Here is a 20980-nt window from a genome sequence, read left to right as displayed (position 1 = left end):
TATTGGGTTAGCAATGCCAGAAGAGATGCCGTGAGACCTAGTCATAGCCTATAGTGCCTATTTGTGTTTAGTCCAATAAGGTGATTTGCTCTTTCGTTGCAACACACAATTTTATTTACCCTTTTTCTGTGAAAGCATTAATACACTTTAGGGCTGTAGTGACTCTGAATATAACCACCAAAACCCAAAATATAACAGATACCCCCCCCCCCCCCTCAACAGAATTTAAAACAAAATAAAAAGGAAAAATAAATAATAATAATATAATAATAACAAAAATAAAGAAAACAAAAACAACAAACGAACGGACGTCGTACGGACAGACAGACAGACAGACAGACAGACAGACAGACAGACAGACAGACAAACATACAACACAGGTTTGCTTGTCATTTAAACCGAGGACATCCCTTTGTTCTCCTATTGTTTGGACTAAAAGTTTTGCTTTATTTTAGAATCGAAAAAGATACAATTTAGGTCACACAGAGAGAGCTACTCGGGGCAGTTCTGACGATTTTATCACCGAGGATAGCTAGCTCCATGGATATCATGCGAACGTCTAACGTGATCGTAGGCTGCGCTAATGACGGAGGTTAATACAAGAGGGCGCTATGTCGGGCAATAATGAAGTGGAGACTTTCTGGGACGATAGAGGGCAGCAGACTTACCGGGTAAATCCATTGTTCTCAGAATTATGCGCATGTTCAGAACTACGTAAACAATGGAAATTTACCCGGTATGTATGCTGCACCTAGCGTTGGAAAGTCTCCTATTGACTATCGGGTTGACTAAAAAAACGATCACGGACCAAGTCTAACGTTTTTAAAGGGGCCGCTCAATCGGTTGACCTCGTGTGCGACGGCAAACTATGCAAGCGTTGTATAACACAACACCAAGTCATGTGTTACAGTATGTTCAATTACAAACTAAACCCAAAAGTTATACCAGTTTTAGTATCTCTCATAGAGTTCAATTTTAATAATTTCCCATAGAGATTTTTCCATAATATACAAGCTATTTTAATTTGTCATTAATTTGTTTTAGTTGTTCAAAACACCTAGAAGATCACCTGGAGATTTGTAATAATTTTGAAGTGAAATACATTACTCATAAAATAACTAGCATTATTGTAAATAAACTACAACTTAATAAATGAATCTCCATAATCTTTTGATACGTTGGACAAAAAAATACACAAACTATGTCATTTTGTTTTCTGGGTAAATTTCAGCAAAAAAAGGTCAAAACATTTTTTAGTCAAATTTCCTTTAAAACTCAATCATTCAAACTATAGAGTTCCTATCTCAGTAAAACACCAAACTGTTTCGGTGCAAAATTTTAACTGTTAACTATAAGCAATCATTTCCAGTCGAAATTGACTGAGCCGTTTGTTGTTGAAATTGGTCCAGAAAACCTACATAAACTATCGCAAGAATTTGTACATCTAAGTCTAATTTCACAGCGCTGCTTAAAGGCAGCGGACACTATTGGTAAATTTGATTTTTGAGACCTCGGATTAAGAATTTGAGGTCTCGAAATCAAGCATCAGAAAGCACACAGTTTCGTGTGACAAGGGTGTTTTCTTTCATTATTATCTCGCAACTTCAACGACCGACTGAGCTCAAATTTTCACAGGTTTATTTATGCATATGTTAAGATACACCAACTGTTAGGACTAGTCTTTGACAATTACCAATAGTGTCCACTGCCTTTAAAGACCCTGAACACTATTGGTAAATGCCAAAGACCAGTCTTATCACTTGGTGTTTCTCAACATATGCATAAAATAACAAACCTGAGAGAAGTTGAACTCAATCAGTCATCGGAGTTGGGAGATCATAACGAAAAAAAAAAACATGTGTCACACGAAGTTGTGTGCTTTCAGATGCTTTATTTCAAGACCACAAATTCTTAATCCGAGGTCTCAAAATCAAATTTTTTGAAAAATTCAAATTTTTTCGACAAATCTAATACTTCAGAGAGAGCAGCTTCTCAAAATTTGTATACTATCAACAGCTCCACATTACTCGTTACCAAGTAAGGTTTTATGCTAATACCAATAGTGTCCACTGCAGCGTTGTGAAATTTAAACTCGCAAACAATGACCAGGCAGATCTAAACTGGGCCCTGTTTAAAGAGAAGGCAAGAATACAGAAATTTTAATAATTGTCTCAATTTAACGTTCAAATACATAATTATACAATTAGCAGCTATTTATTTAAATTTTCCCAAAAGAAATATACCATATAGAAAGATATAAACATTTTATTACAATATGGAAGTTTCATTAAAATCTGTTTTCAGATTTGCGCAAAATTCCCCCCCCCCCACACATGCTAAGGTTTAAACATGCTTGTACATGCTCATTGCAAATAATAAATCTTAATTTTAACCAACTTGAAGAAAAAAAATTGATATAGAATATTATTACTGAAAATTTACAACATACACCTAAATAAACCATAATCGTCACTTTCATTTCTCCGAAATGAATTAAAAAAAATCAAAATTGGCAAAATTAGAGAATAAACAGACGCAAAGAACAACTCTTTCAACCCTAACATAAATGTAGAATATAGAAAGAAAAATTCACAAATAAAAGGAAATTAGATCAAGTCATGAAAAGGAAAAAATAGACTGTAATGGTGGAGCACTTGCAAAAGAAGGACAAGTTCAATAAATTTGCAAAAAAGATTGATGTCCCAAGACTATTTTCTGTTTTAAATAATAATATGCGAAAATATACAAATCAATATTCGTTGAGCTCAATTAAGCATTGTAAGCATAAAAACTCACTTGTTATTGTAAGACCATTATCCTTGCTCTATGGTAAGACATTGTGATAAATGTTTTTGAGAAAGAGGTTGTCTCACGACGATATTAAAAGACTTCGGCTGAAGCCTTTTACTAGCCATCTGAAAGCACACAAACTTGTGCTACAAGTTTTTTTTTCTTTTCACTATTTCCTTCCAACTACAATGACCATTAGTCAAAATGTTCACAGGTTTGTTATTTAACGCATATTTTTTTTTATGTTGGGATACACCAAGTGAGAACACTGGTCTTCTTTGGCAAATACCAAAGGTGTCCAGCAGCCGATTTTATGAAACGCTCGTCCTAACTTACGCTGTCAGCCATTTTATGGAGTCAAAATATTGACTCCACAAAATGGACGACCATGTTTCTTGGCGACACAAAAGTAAAAACCGTGCAATTTTGAGGCAATCTATCTAACCAATTGCATTTTTTTACGAACAGCTTCAAACATTTTTCAACATACAACTCGACCAATCCAACGCGTGTTCAAACCACCAAGTTAAATCCACCAAAGTGTATGAATTGCAAGGCAAAGCTAAACATCAACCTCATGTATCCCCAAAAGTAAAGACCAAAAGGAAAAATTATAATGACTAAGGCATAATTATTATAAACAATAAACATAGCCCATTAAGACCATTCAAAGTGAGGCACTATCAGAGATGCCATCATATGCATCTGGCAATCAGGGAGATTGTGTCCAACCATCGGGGAGATATTTAGAATTATATGAACATTCAAGGACAAAGTTTCTATTGACCCCTTGCACGCGTATCACACGCGGCGACTGATGCCACGCTCACCATGTTGGTGGGCAGTTAGGTTTACGTGTATTAACGCTGCGTCGCCTAAAATGCACACTTTACTGCATAACGCGCAGCATAGAGTTACCTATAAAAACGCACAGTGAAATTGCCCACCAGTATGGCGCATTCAAGATTTTCTGCTGCTGACGTCAGGTGAAATGGGTCAATAGTCAGATGGACTTTCAAGTTTGTTCATCAGAACTCGGAAAGATTGGTTTAACTTCAGGGCACTTTCTGCAGAATCAGAGAGAGTTGACAGCTCTGCATTATGCAACCAAAAGTTCTAATCAAACAGTATCAAACCAGAAGCAAATTGAATGCAACAAGTTCAAATATTTACCGTTGTGCTAAGGTTTTAGAATTCCAAAGCTAACTCTAGTCTTAGTATTAGTATAAACATTCACAAACAATTCTGCTTAAGATAGGATACCTAGCCCTGTTTACAGGTATTATCTGCCATGCAGATCTGAGTGAAAACATGCGCAAATACATTGGCCTTTTAAATTACTGAAGCCAGGCACTCATATCATGTACTGACATCTCATTAAGGCACACGTGGGCATACAGATACAGCATTACTGAACAAACCTAATTATTATTATTATTATTATTAAGCATTTACTGTGTCCTTGTGAGGGCAAGGCAGCTTTACTGTAACAAAGGGTTTGTCAATGGACAAAATGTAAATCTGTACCCGGGACATTTCAAGAGAAAACAAGGTGGTGGAGGTAATTGCCTCCTGATGTCTGTGAAGGATCAGGTCTGAACAACCCAGCTGACTCGTGCCACGAAATACCCCAGAAGACTGGTGAAACAGAGAAAGCCCATGCACCACATTCCAGCATTATAAGCATAGAAGGTGTGGTACTTTGTGATAGTCTGTGGTATTAGTTTCCGCTATAGATCTATGTACAACTGAAGAGGCCCATGTACCCAATGCTAGCCTAGTAGGTATGGTACTCTGTGGCAGTCTGTGGTACCAGTACCAGTCATGCAAACGAGAAATCAATGAACCCAATGCTAACCTTGAAGGTGTGGTACTTGTTGCAGTCAATGAGTGGTACCAAGGTCAGCTGTGCAAACAATGCTGTCTGCAAGTACATTTATATCTCAAGTGGTTATTTTGCATCAATTGGTAAAAACATATTTTTCGTCATGTTAGGTTTGTCGAAATTGAAAACATACAGTGCATGTTCATCAACTGTAGAAATGTCTGAACCATTTTTAAAAGTTCCTAGTTAAAGCACAGACCTTATGCAAATGACACCATTTGAGTAGGGCGCCCTCTTTCATCATCACTGCACATCCAAGATGGCGCCTCAATGACTTCAATGCATAAGGTCTATAGGCAGCAACTGAACATTCTATCATTACATCATCAAGAAAAATATAAATCTATTTATTAATATATATTACTTGATCCATATATAATAACACATGCGCAACAAATATTCCTTATATCATTTCCGGAAAAAGTACGAGATATGAGAAAATCAAGAAGTTGTGAAGAGAGAGACACCATGTGAATAACATTTCCTTTTGAGGTGTGGTGGTCCAGGGGTGGATTTCACAAAGGTAGTCCTAACTTAGGACTAGTCCTAGGCAATGCTAAGAGATAGGACCAGTCCTAACTTAGGACTTAGGCAATGCTATCTACACAATCATGACCCCTTGCACATGACGCGTCTTCCATTTTGGGAGTCAATTCCTTTGCGTACATTTTGCCTCCCTTGATGGCGGACAGGATAGCAGCGTGTGAGGACCCCTCCACCTTGAAATGGTTCAAGACATGAAGTTAGTTTTCATCTCCAAGGAATATTACAACGTGATTACAATTCAATGAGTCAGATGACAAATTTCACTAACAAGTAGCAATTGCTTTCCTTTTTTCCCAATTTAAAAGCTCTGATGACAAATCATCAAAAGCTGCGTTGCTGTTATTATTTGGACCCAACAAATCATGGAGCTAGGTTCTAATAAACTTCCCTGTTTGTGCTTCCCCAACACCCACAGACCCATGTTGTACCCTTCCTTAGCGAAGATTATGATACTTATCCGAAGACGGCACCGCAGTTTTGACATCGACGTTGTCTCATGGCCAGACAGCACAGAATGCCCAGAGGGAAGAACAACACAGCACAGCAAACACCAAGCAACGTGAAGTCATCTTCCAATATGCCGATACGACACGCCGGACAACCTCCGACCAACACCACGTTGGTTGTTGAGAGGGTGATGGGTTGAGCGGGGACGTAGCTGCCTTGTGGTGGTGGGGCACCGGTTGCTTGCTGGTAGCCCGGGGGTGCACCTGCCTGGTCCTCCTAACAGAAATGAACAATAGATGTTAAATTTGCATCAGGGAAAAAGTTATTATTATTATTATTATTATTATTTTACAAAACAAAATACATTGACAACATTATACCCCAAGATGGGCAAGGGACAACAAAAGCAAATACATACTATGATCCGTAGATCTGTTGCCCCACATCTGGGGTACACAATAAAATTAATCTAGATTTAACATAATATAGTACACAAAGCAATAATAAAAGCAGAAAATTAAAAATCAATAGAAAATGCTAAATATATATTAAGAATAAAAAATAAATTAAATTAAAAATAAATAAATAAGTTAAAATAACAGATGGGGTAAGGATAAACAATAAAGGGAAATAAATGAATAAATAAAACCTAAACTTGTAGATAAATTAAAACGACTTAAAATATTGCACAAGTGATAGGGCTAAAGCTACTATTCAGTAGATTCATGAGGTTGACACACAGAAAATCTAAGTGATTTGAGAAAGCTGTGGAAGGGCAAGAGCAGTAGTGAATTACGAATGTTTTCTGGCAAACTAGACCAAAGTCTGGGAAAAAGATGAGGAGCAGATAAGTGCAGAGCATCGGTTCTAGCATACAGGTGTTTGAAGGTGAGAACATTAGGATATCTATGGTTGACAGAAATGATGTCTGCCACATCGCAGTGAATAAGGTTAAACTTACACTTAATGATAAAATACAAAACAGAAAAATTACGACGAATTGACAGAGACGACCAGTTGAGGGACTTAAGTCTATCGGGGTAGGACATCTCACCCATCCTCTGCCCAAGAATAAACCGAGTAGCACGTTTTTGTACCCGTTCGAGGGCCTGAGTCTGGAGAGATGTATGAGGGAGCCAAGCTGGCATGCCATATTCTAAAATTGGGAGAACTAGGGATTTATAAAGACAGAACTTAGCTGAAACAGAAGAATTGAAAGCAATGGTCTTAATAAGGCCCAATGTTCTATTGGCACTTGAAACAACATTTTTTACATGGTTATTCCAAGAGAGCTGAGCATTCAGAGTGACTCCAAGGTATTTGACAGAGGATGTGGGTTGCACAGGAAAACCTGAAAGAGTGTAAACAGGGGGGTCGAGAGAGTGTTTACGGGAAATATGCATGATTTTGGACTTTGTAGGGTTGAACGTCATACCATTGGAAACACTCCAAGTGCTTAGCTCATCGAGGTCATGCTGGAGGGAACTTACATCTAAACAGGAACGGATTGGACGATAAATTAATACATCATCAGCGAAAAGAACACAGTTAGAACTGAGGTTGTAAGATATATCATTGATGAATAAATTGAATAACAGAGGCCCAAGAACACTTCCTTGAGGAACACCAGAGCTAACTACGGACCATGAGGAGTTCATACCAACAAATGTGACTCTTTGTTGACGATCAACCAGAAAATCTTTTATCCAGCTCCAGAGAGATCCACGGATGTTAAAGTTACTGGCAAGTTTACGAACAAGTATATGGTGGGGCATACGATCAAAGGCTTTGCTCATATCCAAGAAAACTGCATCAATCCTTGGGGGACTACGCTTATCTAAAGTTGTAGCCCATGAATGATACACATTCATAAGTTGGGTGACACAAGATTTGTTAGGAACAAAACCATGCTGCTTATCAGACAATAAACAATTAGAATTTAAATGATCTTTAACAGCATTAGCTAACAGTCTCTCCATGATCTTGCTAACGAGAGAAGTGAGAGCAATAGGCCTATAGTTGCTAAGAAGGGAACGGTCACCAGATTTAAACACAGGGGTGATGTTGGCAAGCTTCCAACCACGGGGAAGGCGTCCACAGGCAATGGAATCATTGAAGATTCTACAGAGAACCGGAGAGATTGTAGAAACTGTGTTACGCAAGAATTTAGCGTTGATTCCATCTGGCCCAGGAGCCTTCCCCAGAGGTAAGGAAGATAAGGTACGCTGAATATCATCAACTGAGAAGTTAATACTAGACAGAGCTGGAATGGGAAAATCACATGTGGGAGGGTCTTGACAAACGGGGACATCAGCAGAAAAAACTGAAGCAAAATAAGTATTAAAAGCACAAGCTATTTCATGGGGGTTGACTAGTGTTTGGGCTCCATGTTTAAAAGACAATGGGGTAGGTGATCGTTTTCTACTACGAACAAAGGACCAAAACCGTTTTTTGTTATCCTTAGATGAAAACATGTTATCAACAAAGTGTTTATAAGCCTTGCGGGAGCAATATTTTAGCTGATTACGTACAAGTTTGTAAGTGTTCCAATCAACAAGAGATCCAGAGCGCTTAGCCTTGGAAAACAGTTTACGCTTTACAGAGCACAAATGTTTCAGGTCAGCATCAACCCATGGAGAATTGTTTCTTTTCCTTGTCCGCTTCCTAGAACCAGGAATGGCGTCTTTGACAGCAGCATTTATCAGATCCAAAACACCTTCCCATGAAGAGTTGATGTCATCTTTGTCAAAAACAAGATCCCAGGGTGCATATTGGAGGAGAGCGTTGAGATGAGAGATAGAATCAGGATTGTAAGACAAAAACTGTCTAACAACAGAGGGATGCGGAGGAGAAGTGTTCAGACAAGTGACGAACTGAACGGCAAGGTGATCGCTGGTAACAGGGTTGGGAACAGTCTCAACGGATACAAAGTTATGTGGAGAACTACTGAAGACCAAGTCGATAGTGGACCCAGAAGAAATGGTATCATCACTACAAGGGGGATGAGTGATGTTGGTGACAAGCTGAAATAGGTTCAACGAGTCGGCAAGTTCAAACAAACGAGAACGGTTCGGGGAGTCGGCTACCGCAGGATTACAGTCAATGTTGAAATCTCCCATGAAAATAATACAGTCAAATTTGGGAAGAAAGTGATCCATTCTTGAGACCACGGCGTTGAGATCATCCCAAAACGAAGTAGTGGCACAGGGAGGGCGATATAATGTGCCAAGAAGACATCTACCTCGCTGGCAGGATAACGACACCCACAAGAGTTCAAGATCGGGGGAGTCAAACTCGGCATGGTGGACAGGATGAAGGTTTGCTTTGACTGCAGTCAAGATGCCACCACCGCGAGAGGGACGGTCCTTACGGAAGATCAAGTAGTCGTCAGGGAGTCCCAAGATGGCGTCCGAATCATGTTCCTTGAGCCAAGTCTCCGTCAGAGCCAGGATGTCAGGTGGGGTCGAAGAGGCGATTGAAGTGGCAAGATCCAAACCCTTGTTTCGGACACTGCGAGCATTAAATAACAGCCCAGATAGGTGACTACGGGATGCAGTTGGGGCTGATAGGGTGCTATCGGATACACTTGGAAGTCTTCTGATGTCAACTGATGGATGAGAGGAGTTTGGCAAGTCGGCAAAAGCTTCTTGGAATGAAGTGTCACTGCATGAAGAAAATGGCAGTGATGCACTCAAACAGTTGGGACAAAACCAGTCAATTGTACTTGAGATGAGCAGGGTGTACTGGGTAATGTTCATCTCAGGAATACACTTCTGATGCCAATACAGGCTGCAATCTTCACATAGGAGAGATCTTTGGTTGGATTTTACTGGGCGATTACAATTACCACAGGGGTCCTTAACAGGACCAGGATTGACTTCAATGTCTCCAGACATTGCAAGGGGTAGATTAAATGTAGCTGTAGAGTTTGGATAATAGTTAATTGAAGCTTTGCCAAACTTACTTCTAGAGCTGTGGTATCCAATAGATAGTTTGATGGTCAGCCAAATTGGATGCACACAGGCAGGTACATGTACATGAAGCTTGGTGTAGTCCATTGAATGCAGGAGTGGACAAAGGGTGGCATGGTCGTGACAATGGAATCGGCCAGGTGTGGACTGCATGATGCAACTGCCTTTGAAGACTGGTAGAAGTTGAGGAAATTCTGATGGGAAAACACGACATAACCCATCTTTCTCAGCAGCAAATCCATCAGGAAAGCAACCATTCTGATCAGCAACCACTAACCTTTCATCTGGTATAAAATTTACACTGCATAGAGGGCTGTGGACAGCAAAATTTATCAATAATGGGAGAGCCAAACACAGAGCATGCAAGCAAGTAGCCATCTTTTTCAAAAAGCTGTGTAACTGTGTATAGGCTGTTCGAGTCTTGTGTGTACCAGATCAGGAAAACATGTCAAAGGATTTTATTTTTATTTTATTTTTTATCGATAATGTTTGTTCTAAATAATATTTGCTATTATGTCCATAAGGCCATGTAACAACTTGTTGTAGATAGTAATAATAATATATCAGCTAAATATACACATTTAAACCCCTTTATGGATATTCTTATTCTTATTCTTTATTTGGCCAATAAACAATTACAAATACAAGCAGACAGTATGTCAAATAGATAATTATAAGTACATGTACAAAAGTAAATACAAAGCAAGAAAAACAATAAGGGCACAGGAAATTATAAAACAACCCTAATGTGATGGCCAGGATCAACAAAAGTATAATTAAACACTGTAGCTCGAAAGCCTGTTAATCCAGTCACATAGGGAAGCAAACACACTATATAAAATGCTCTCTTTGGAAAATAATAATAATTTGAAATAAATACTAATATAAATAATCTGTTTACACAAAGCACAAATTAAAAAAACAACCCAAAACCAGAAATTAGACAAGCAAATAGCAAATAAATAAATAAATAAACAAATAAATAGTTAATTAAATTCTTTCCCTGCAATATTTCTTTTTAATGCTCACTGTGAATGGCTACAAATAATATCTTTTATGACTTTAAAAGTGAACTAGTCCATGGGTCAATCTAAGAATGTTCATACAATGTTGCTGTTATATTTACAAAATGCTTCTCCCACTATCTAACTTGGTTCAATACTGTTTTGGCTAGAAAAAACAATTTGGCAGTGCCCACCTATTGGTCATAAGTGGTCCTTTCATGAAAAAAATACATTGTTAATTGAAGAAAAGTCTAATAAAGCTATTGCATTGTACCATCTTTACTATTTTTATTTTTTTTATTTTTTTTATCATGATGTTTAATTTTTTTTTTCAATCTCCCACAGAGATGCTTCCAAGATGGTCTAAGTGTTAATATTTGTTATTATTTTTTTGTTTCAATTGAAGTCACCGAAAGAGATGTATGTGAAGAACATCAAACGTTGGGTGATACCATTTTTGGACAGGGGTGAAAGACAGCACCTAGGAAAGAGGAATGAGCTACTGACCCAATACATGCTATGCATGGCCAAGGTACATATTTTGGTGAAGGCTCTAAAACTACTAATTGTTAGATCCCTAAACTTGTTGAATATGTATAAAGTAATATGAATATATCAATAATTTGCACAAAATAACCTTTGAAAAGAGTTTTTTTTTTTTTTTTTTTTTTCCTATGCACTTGTCTTTTTCTCTCAAGGTGCCCTGTTCAAAGAATATTTCGCCGTGCCCTTACAAACACCAAATATTAGACCTGTCTTTTATAATCCTGTATCTTTTTGCACAACAGGAAGATCTTACAAACTGTGTGATGATTTTTGAAAACTCTAAATCAATGGTAAGTATTGCAGAATTTATTTTTTCTACTTTTAAATGGTGTGCACAACAACGATAACAGTGAACATGTACACAACTGACATGGTATAAAGATGGTCAAAGTGCAACTCCTCTCTGGAAAGTATGTTTGTTTGAAATGCTGTCGTTTTTGAGATGCCAATGTTCTACATGTACTATCTTTTTTATGTTGTCCAAAAGTGTCATAAAGAGAACATAGTACAACTAATAATATACATTTTATCTTTAAGTACGCGCTAATCCTCCAATCAGATTCGCAGAATGGAGTGGTGATAAAAACCTATATTGCACGGCTAATATCACTACCATGCGTATTGTGTGTTCTATGTCACGCGCCAAGTTTGCTTGAAGATAAATACGTTATTACAAACGTGCTTGTGAAAATACGGAAAATATAGCGCGTCTGTGTCCCATATCCAACGCGGACGCAGTAGCGCTATATTTGTCCGTATTCCACTCGCGCTTGTGTGATAACTTATAATATCATGAGAGGGTATTATCACTCAAGAAATAGTTTTGACTTTAGGATGTACATGTACCACAGCAACCTAAATCAAGATTGTTTGGTTAGACAGACTTAAGGCCCGGTCAAACAGGCCCCGATAATCAGAACGAAAACCAGAACGATAAAAATGCACGCCCTGGATGGTTGAATTGCTCCACGCAGAATATGCCCACGCTTATTCAACCAATCGAGGGCGTGCATTTTTATCGTTCTGGTTTTCGTTCTTGTTATCGGGGCCTGTGTGACCGGCCTTTAGTTACTTTTTATAATACAGAATTTTGAAAAGGCTAAAAAAGCTGGACATATTAGGTTCAAAACACAAAAGAAAACGGACACTGAAAGAGTTAAAAACTAAATCTTGAGTTGTCTGTTGTCATGAAGGGGCTTTGCTCCTGCAGTGGAGTGAATTGGGCTGGAGATAAGTTGCATCTTATTTTAAAATATTTATTTAAGATTGCATCCTTTTCTTATCTCATTGTAGAATGCTGGATCAATCGTGACAGAGAGTCATTTATTAATGAGTTTAGCATTACAGTGTGTCTATGCTTCAGAGAGAAATGACCAGCTGAGTTTAACGCTAGCAGTGCTTCACTGTATGCCTAGGAGGAGTTTTGGGTAAGAGTTTTAAGAAGTCTGTCTTTCTTTTACACCAATAGTCTGTGCAAGTCTCATGCGTATTCAAACATTGGGAACTGTTCAAGTGCGTGAGTTTGTTTTCTTTACACGTTAAAGCTATGTATGTGGCACCAAAGTGGTCCCTGCATGGTGTATAGAATGCAGGTTAAGTGCCAGTGCAACTGCCATGAGATAAAATCTGGCCCCAATTTCATAAAGCTGTCCGGCAAACAAAATACGCTAAGCACAGACAAGGTTTCCTTTAGAAAAATTATACTGGAGTGAATGTGGGTTTCCCAATCTAAGCTTTGTCATATCCATTTGATACCTCACCCTGTGACCCACTGAAGGTATTTAGGGTATTTTATATTTGTTTTTTTGTTGCATTTATGTATCCGATATATAAGTTTGGAAACTATTATACATTACTTATTACATACTTGAGCAACCATTTTAATCCAATTTTCGCAGTTGTTTTCCCCCAATCTCCCCAACCCTTCTTGTGACCCACTGTAATTTCTGGTATATAATGCATGTATTTTGGTTTGTAATAATTCTTAGGATGCAGTCCGAGGAGACGTCTGCTCTTCATGACCAGCTTGGGCATCTCTCAGATCATCTTAGAGCTGCAGAGATCCTTCTTGCCCACGATGTCCCTAAACCTCCAAAGTTCATACAAGATACTCAGACAGACAAAGAGCAAGCCAAGGGGCTGATGATCAGACTATCAAGACAAGCTGCTCGCAGGTAAGTTCAGGTCATCTTTGAGCTGCAGAGGTCCTTCTTGCCCACGATGTCCCTAAACCTCCACAGTTCATACAAGATACTCAGATAGACAAAGAGCAAGCCAAGGGGCTGATGATCAGACTATCAAGACAAGCTGCTTGCAGGTAAGTTCAGGTCATCTTAGAGCTGCAGAGATCCTTCTTGCCCTCGATGTCCCTTAACCTCCACAGTTCATAAGATACTCAGATAGACAAAGAGCAAGCCAAGGGGCTGATGATCAGACTATCAAGACAAGCTGCTTGCAGGTAAGTTCAGGTCATCTTAGAGCTGCAGAGATCCTTCTTGCCCTCGATGTCCCTTAACCTCCACAGTTCATAAGATACTCAGACAGACAAAGAGCAAGCCAAGGGGCTGATGATCAAACTATTAAGACAAGCTGCTCGCAGGTAAGTTCAGGTCATCTTAGAGCTGCAGAGATCGTTCTTTCCCTCGATGTCCCTAAACCTCCACAGTTCATACAAGATACTCAGATAGACAAAGAGCAAGCCAAGGGGCTGATGATCAGACTATCAAGGCAAGCTGCTCGCAGGTATCCTCATCAAATAGTTTGTGTGTCATTGAAACACAGGGTGCATACTTAGGGAATAAAAGAGTGGTGATGAGGTCTTAAATGCCCATTTAAAACAGGCAAGGTCAAGATCATGGGATTAGGACTGAGCCGAATACAAGGTCTTTTGTGTCCACAAGGCCAATTTTTAAATTTCTATCCTCAGGCTATTTCGCCAAAGGTCAAATTGGATGCGACCCCCAACTGTTATTGGATCTTGCTGCCTCATTTTGTGTTTATGCATCATCATCTGCATAGGCATAAGCAAACGTTTTATGTGCTTAGCAAGTTTTTGTGCTTACAGGCTTGATGAAATTGGGCCAAGATAAATTGGGTAAGCAGCATGAGTTGTTTGCAGAGTGTCAATGTTAAAGTTGTAGTACTCGTGAAGTGGAACAAAATCTAAAGAAATAAAATACATTTCAATTCTTGAACCCTTTGATACGCTGTTTGAAAAAGTAATGTCAGTTTCAGTTTTTAAACAGTGAACTATAAAGAATAAGACTGAAGGAATATTTCGTGTTTCTTCCCTTCATTCTAGGAAGCCACCATTAAAATCAGGAGAGTGGAAACAACTTCTGAGGGACATGCTAGAACTCCAGCGCAAGGTTTACACCTGTTTAGATCAACAGCTTTGCTATGAGGTATGTATACTGGGCTAATTTGACCACCTTTAATAAGACTGAACTAGTTGATGCTGTGAGCTTCCAATATTTCCATTCCACAATGGTGGGATTATTTTCTCAAATATTCTGGAATAATATTTCTTGGAGAGTATCGCTGGCACAAAGAAATTCTTTATATTTTCTTGAAGCACCAAGACTTGTTGTTTCTCTTATTTTGGAGCCAACTACAGTCTTTGGATGCCATGTAATCCTCTTCTTGAAGTAGAAGGCAAAGGTCAGAAATTAAGGATTACACATTAACTCCCCCCCCCCCCCACAAAGGCAGAATTTAGCACTATCTGTGACCAGGATCTGTGACCAGTATCTGTTCTCTTTTTGTGGGTGAATCAGAGAGTGATCGCTGTGTACCCACAAGCTCTGTAGTGCAAAGATGATGGGTGGCCATTGTTCTATCATCCAATGTGACATTCACATCAAGTCTGCTGTAAGCATCTTGTGAAAAATTTGCTTGCCGACACATTGGGCATTAAGTGGTTAAGTTTCTCCAAGTTACTTGTGGCCAGGGGACTAAGGAGTTCTTACAGTTCTTTCATAACCTTGGTTTTCATTGCCATGTCTACTTTACATTTTACATTGTTGTAACTTTTGAACTTGAACATTTTGTGGGTTTTTAGGCAGGTTGAATGTTTTCATTGTGCAAGATACTTCGGTTCATTGATAAGATAAATTTACTTTGTAGGTGTACACTGAGAGTCTGCTTGGATCCAGCTCCTTGCCAAACATCCAGCTAGCCGGTGAGATGCTGACAACCTCCTCCTCCTTGCCAACCGCCTCCTCCTCCTCAGCGACCTCATCATCTCAAGATTCATCAGCTGGGTCAAGTTACAACCTGGTCAAAGGTCAACACAGCACTATGTTGCCGAGGATTGACTATGAGACTTCGGTTGAGTTGGTACTATCTGCAGCGAGAGAGTACTTTAACTCATCAGCTGATCTAATGGATTCCTGTATGGATCTAGCAAGGTAGGGTTACAAGTTGAGTTGGTACTATCTGCAGCGAGAGAGTACTTTAACTCATCAGCTGATCTAATGGATTCCTGTATGGATCTAGCAAGGTAGGGTCACAAGTTGAGTTGGTACTATCTGCAGCGAGAGAGTTCTTTAACTCATCAGCTGATCTAATGGATTCCTGTATGGATCTAGCAAGGTAGAGTCACAAGTTGGGTTGGTACTATCAGCAGCGAGAGAGTACTTAAACTCATCAGCTGATCTAATGGATTCCTGTATGGATCTAGCCAGGTAGAGTCACAAGTTGAGTTGGTACTATCAGCAGCGAGAGAGTACTTAAACTCATCAGCTGATCTAATGGATTCTTGTATGGATCTAGCCAGGTAGAGTCACAAGTTGAGTTGGTACTATCAGCAGCGAGAGAGTACTTAAAGTCATCAGCTGATCTAATGGATTCCTGTATGGATCTAGCCAGGTAGAGTCACAAGTTGAGTTGGTACTATCAGCAGCGAGAGAGTACTTTAACTCATCAGCTGATCTAATGGATTCCTGTATGGATCTAGCAAGGTAGGGTCACAAGTTGAGTTGGTACTATCTGCAGCGAGAGAGTTCTTTAACTCATCAGCTGATCTAATGGATTCCTGTATGGATCTAGCAAGGTAGAGTCACAAGTTGGGTTGGTACTATCAGCAGCGAGAGAGTACTTAAACTCATCAGCTGATCTAATGGATTCCTGTATGGATCTAGCCAGGTAGAGTCACAAGTTGAGTTGGTACTATCAGCAGCGAGAGAGTACTTAAACTCATCAGCTGATCTAATGGATTCCTGTATGGATCTAGCCAGGTAGAGTCACAAGTTGAGTTGGTACTATCAGCAGCGAGAGAGTACTTAAAGTCATCAGCTGATCTAATGGATTCCTGTATGGATCTAGCCAGGTAGAGTCACAAGTTGAGTTGGTACTATCAGCAGCGAGAGAGTACTTAAAGTCATCAGCTGATCTAATGGATTCCTGTATGGATCTAGCAAGGTAGGGTCACAAGTTGAGTTGGTACTATCTGCAGCGAGAGAGTACTTAAAGTCATCAGCTGATCTAATGGATTCCTGTATGGATCTAGCAAGGTAGGGTCACAAGTTGAGTTGGTACTATCTGCAGCGAGAGAGTACTTAAACTCATCAGCTGATCTAATGGTTTCCTGTATGGATCTAGCCAGGTAGGGTTACAAGTTGAGTTGGTACTATCAGCAGCGAGAGAGTTCTTTAACTCATCAGCTGATCTAATGGATTCCTGTATGGATCTAGCAAGGTACATGTGTAGGGTTACAAGTTATATAGTGTGGGATTATAAAGCTCTTATCTTATCTTATCTATCTTAAAGGTTGTTTAACGTGCTATTGTTTCATAAACGGACACTAACCCTCAGAAATCTGAGATACAATCAGTTCTCAGATTCAAATCTTTTTGGGTAAAAAATAATCCATACCGTATTACTTTGAAGGGAATCTTTTCTCAAAGTTTACTTTCAACAGCTGCAATGCGTCTCACCAAGTAAGTTTTGTGGTCATTTCCTTTTGTGTTTACCAATCTATGACCCTAATTCTTTGTGTGTGTTTATCTTTTTGTCTCTTGTAGATGTTGCCTGCAACTATTGACTGATTGTCCGTCTGGTGTACAGGAAGAGTTAGATCTCATAGCTAGCCTGGCACTTCTAGATGATTACAATGTGTCCATACTCCCACTGCAAGGTAAGTATATACAAACTAACTCTAAACCTTATAGCTAGCTTGGCACTTTTAGATAATTACGATGTGTCCATACTCCCACTGCAAGGTAAGTATATACAAACTCTAAACCTCGTAGCTAGCCTGGCACTTTTAAGTGATTACAACTAGTAAATTACATTGTTCATGGTCGAGCGGTTTAGCGCAGCGGATGTATCCTTGACTTTAAAGACTTCTCTTTACCCAGGGGTAAAAGGCTACCTGTGAGGGCAGTGATAGTTCTTGTGATTGAATTAGCCTTGATTGCGCTACATATTTGGCAGCACAGGCTGTATACTCCCCAGGGAGCTGAGATGGTTTAAGGAATTAAATAAATAACCTAAATGACCAGGAGTACTAATATTGGAGAGCCTAGTGTCTCAAAGTTTCTAGTCATGTGCTTGATGATGAGAATAAATAAGTTACATTATATTATTATTTTGTTTGTGTGTGTTTAGTGAGGCTTAGTGCAAATCGACTTGAGCTGGTTAAGACTGTCTTAGCTTCGATGCCTAGTGCTTACAAAGACTCCAAACAGGTAAAATTATTATTACTATATTTTTATCTAGATTTGCAAATGGTGCAGGGGTCAAGAATTCAAATTCCACTCAAGTGGTATGATTGTTGATTCTATTTTTCGGCAGGACTTTAGAAGCACTGAGCAACAATACATATCACTAATGGGAGTTGGTTAAAACCACAAATGTGCTACCCATTTTTTTAATTTATTTTTTTAATGGTAAAACTGATAAATTTTGGCTAAAATTGTGTTTAACATTGATTATTTTCTATTTCTATGAAGATTCATAGTCATGGTACATGTATCAATACATGAATTTATATATTTCCATTTTAGCTTCTACGTCTATCCAAACTTCTGCGAGTATCAGGAACCAATGCAGAGGATAGGAAAGGCCTTGTTCTGGTGTTAGTTGCTGAAGCCGCGTTGGCCGTCTCAGACTACAGAGGGATGCATCATACATGTACACAGCTTATACAGGATGGGTATAGCCCTGGTTGGAGTGTCTGCTATACACTAGCCATGGCAGAGGAATTCAGAGATCTCTCTGCAAAGTAAGTTCTGAACCTTCAAAGAATTGTCTTTAGGTTGTTGTTTGTAACTCATAAGATAAAGTTCAGTTTACGGTAGTTTCTGACTGGTGAAGGCTTGCGTGTACAAAATTTATATGATTGTCACAGTTACATATTTCTGGAAATGTAACCAAGGATGTCTTACAAGTGAACTTCAGCACTGTAGTTCACAGGCTACTTGGTTTAGGTGTTTTAAAACAATAGTAGGAATAATAATAGCAATGCCCATTTTGTAGGATGTTTCATTATTTAAAGATAGATCACATTGCTGTATTATGCCATCTTTTGTATGAATAACCATTTTTATTTTTGAAATCAGACGAGAGCTCCTGTCCTTCTCATTGGCTCACTCTGACGCTGAGTCTCTCCAGGTCATCATGAAAGCCAGAAATGCTTTGGAGACACAGGTCAGCAAATAACTTCTTTACTTTCTCATAATACTAAAATATTTCCATCAAGTCGTTTTATTTTTGTTGCTGTTTTTATTTTTTTTATTTTTAGGAAGGGGGTTGATTTCAGAGTTGGGTTTTTATCTATGAGACCCCTTTCACTGGCCGTCGTCACTTAGGTAGAACAATGCAAACCAGGCTTTGCTCGTCTGGAGGTTACTATACATAAGTTTGCCCAAATCGCAACTGTCTCTATAGTCTGAAGAATTCAAATGTAAGTGGTAAATTGTGATTTAGCAAGACATTGTGCCTGACACTGTTCACATCTTACTCGCAATTAGTTTATTAAAAAAAAGTATTTGGGTTTTTGTTTTAGATTTTATGCCTCTCAGTGAATGCGCACTCATCACACAGTACTGCAAGCACTACTGTAACTGATGCCGAAGAACAAGATCCGGAAGCCATTGATGATATGGAAGTAGACACTGCAGAAGCATTGCAGGTAATTAAAGAGCAACGTTACCTTCAAAATGCTCAACATGGCGCTGTTTGGAATTCCTCCTTTTTAAGAGTTGCTCAAGGACCAAGAATGTTATTTGGTTGAACCCATTCACAGATGTGTGTTAAGCACTGTATAGTCAGTACTTTTCTCGAGTCCACTGAAAGCTAAATCCACAGCATATCACGTGGGTGCGATACAGACATACAACCTTTGCCAATTAAGAGCAATTTAAAAGAGCATTCAAGACTAATTTTATGTCACAAACTTTTGTCTGATAATGTTCTTATACCTTACATTTGGTTTTATATTTTAGTTGATTAAACTTGAGTGTCCTTTGTATTGCATCATGGTAGAACTGTGCATATATAAATCTTGATTATTATTGTTGCTTTCTTATAGCCTGAAGATCAGACTGCGCTACGTGCAGCTCTTGGCAAAACAACGGCCAAGACGAGACAAGTCTTAGCAGCAACAGGCACTACTACCAAAGCAGTTCTTGCTGCTACTGGGACGACAACCAAGGCCGTACTAGCCGCTGTAGGGGATAGGAAATGGTGGAAAGATACTTTGAAATGGGTACGCCCTCTTGGTGGAAACAACAGTGACATGGCAGAAGTGTATGGGGTCATAGGTCATGGGAACGCCAAGATGGAACGTCATGGATGCCATCCATTCTACTCAACGATGATCAGTAATCATTATGTTGGAAAGGTCAGTTTTTCAAGACCCCGGGTTTAGTTTTGTGATTTTGTTCAAGATACAGTCAAGTAAAATTGGAAAACAAATTCTGTGGAATGAAAACTTTACGCGCTGCCTGTTCTTTTGCCAACCAAAATCTTGTGGCTGTGATGTCAAAGAGTCATCTAAACTTGCAAATGTGGTATCATTTTAAAGAGGAATACAGCTTTGCATTGATATATAACCTAATACAAACAGATTAATAAATGATAAAAATATACCCTTGATTGAAAAAAGTTTCCTAACTTTTTGTGAGCAGTTTTCATGTGCCATGCCCGATTTGTCTTCTAAAGAATCCCTGAAGACATAATAAAGGGGGGGGGTATTGCATATAGAGCATCTAATGCAAATAAAGGTATATTTATCTGTTGGCTGAGCTAGGTGTATCTTAGCCTGAACGTCTGACGTCATTCTTGGAGGCTCGTGAATAACGCCAGAGACCGGGCTAAAAAAAATGCAAAACCGGCGTGTAGTTTGAACTCTGACCTCTGTCGTTTCACACTATAGATACGCAGTCAAATTCCATTGCGGACTTGAGAGAAGTGACTATTTGGGCATCTATGTCACTGCACATATTCAGTCATATCATTGTATCCAATGGAATCACTGGATCTAGCAGCAGCGACCTGTCTTTATCCTTGCGGATACCCTTTATCCTTGCGGATAAAGACAGGAGCCCAGTCTAGGTGTATCTAGAATTCAATGTTTGTGCTATTTACATGTATGTTCACAGGAGCAGATAGACTATAGTGTGTATCGCATATCTCAGAATGATGGGGCACCAGTGAAAGTCAGTCAGGATCTCTTACGTGCTGGACTGATGGAGGGGACCAGTGAACCCAATCTAGTCACACAGAATGAAGGTCAGTGCTACTTACCCCCCCCCCCAATAAAAAAAAAATCTAAATTTCATTGCACA

The 20980-nt window shown here is 39.1% G+C and overlaps 1 protein-coding gene across 1 annotated transcript in view; it reads left to right on the top strand.

Moving 5' to 3' along the window:
- The window catches only part of LOC117296117 (neuroblastoma-amplified sequence-like), a 61056-nt gene that overhangs the window by 24241 nt on the left and 15835 nt on the right, over positions 1 to 20980 (top strand). Inside the window, exons 28-40 of the mRNA XM_033778988.1 lie at positions 11050 to 11175; positions 11432 to 11479; positions 12483 to 12616; positions 13178 to 13363; positions 14491 to 14593; positions 15315 to 15598; positions 17213 to 17325; positions 17799 to 17878; positions 18197 to 18414; positions 18752 to 18839; positions 19198 to 19323; positions 19723 to 20034; positions 20795 to 20924. Of these exons, the coding sequence (XP_033634879.1) occupies positions 11050 to 11175; positions 11432 to 11479; positions 12483 to 12616; positions 13178 to 13363; positions 14491 to 14593; positions 15315 to 15598; positions 17213 to 17325; positions 17799 to 17878; positions 18197 to 18414; positions 18752 to 18839; positions 19198 to 19323; positions 19723 to 20034; positions 20795 to 20924 (1948 nt within the window). The remainder of the gene's footprint in view (positions 1 to 11049; positions 11176 to 11431; positions 11480 to 12482; positions 12617 to 13177; positions 13364 to 14490; positions 14594 to 15314; positions 15599 to 17212; positions 17326 to 17798; positions 17879 to 18196; positions 18415 to 18751; positions 18840 to 19197; positions 19324 to 19722; positions 20035 to 20794; positions 20925 to 20980) is intronic.

Source organism: Asterias rubens, chromosome 10, assembly GCF_902459465.1.
Source record: "Asterias rubens chromosome 10, eAstRub1.3, whole genome shotgun sequence".
In the NCBI taxonomy this organism is placed as follows: Eukaryota; Metazoa; Echinodermata; class Asteroidea; order Forcipulatida; family Asteriidae; genus Asterias; species Asterias rubens.
This window is presented reverse-complemented; position numbering and strand designations above follow the sequence as displayed.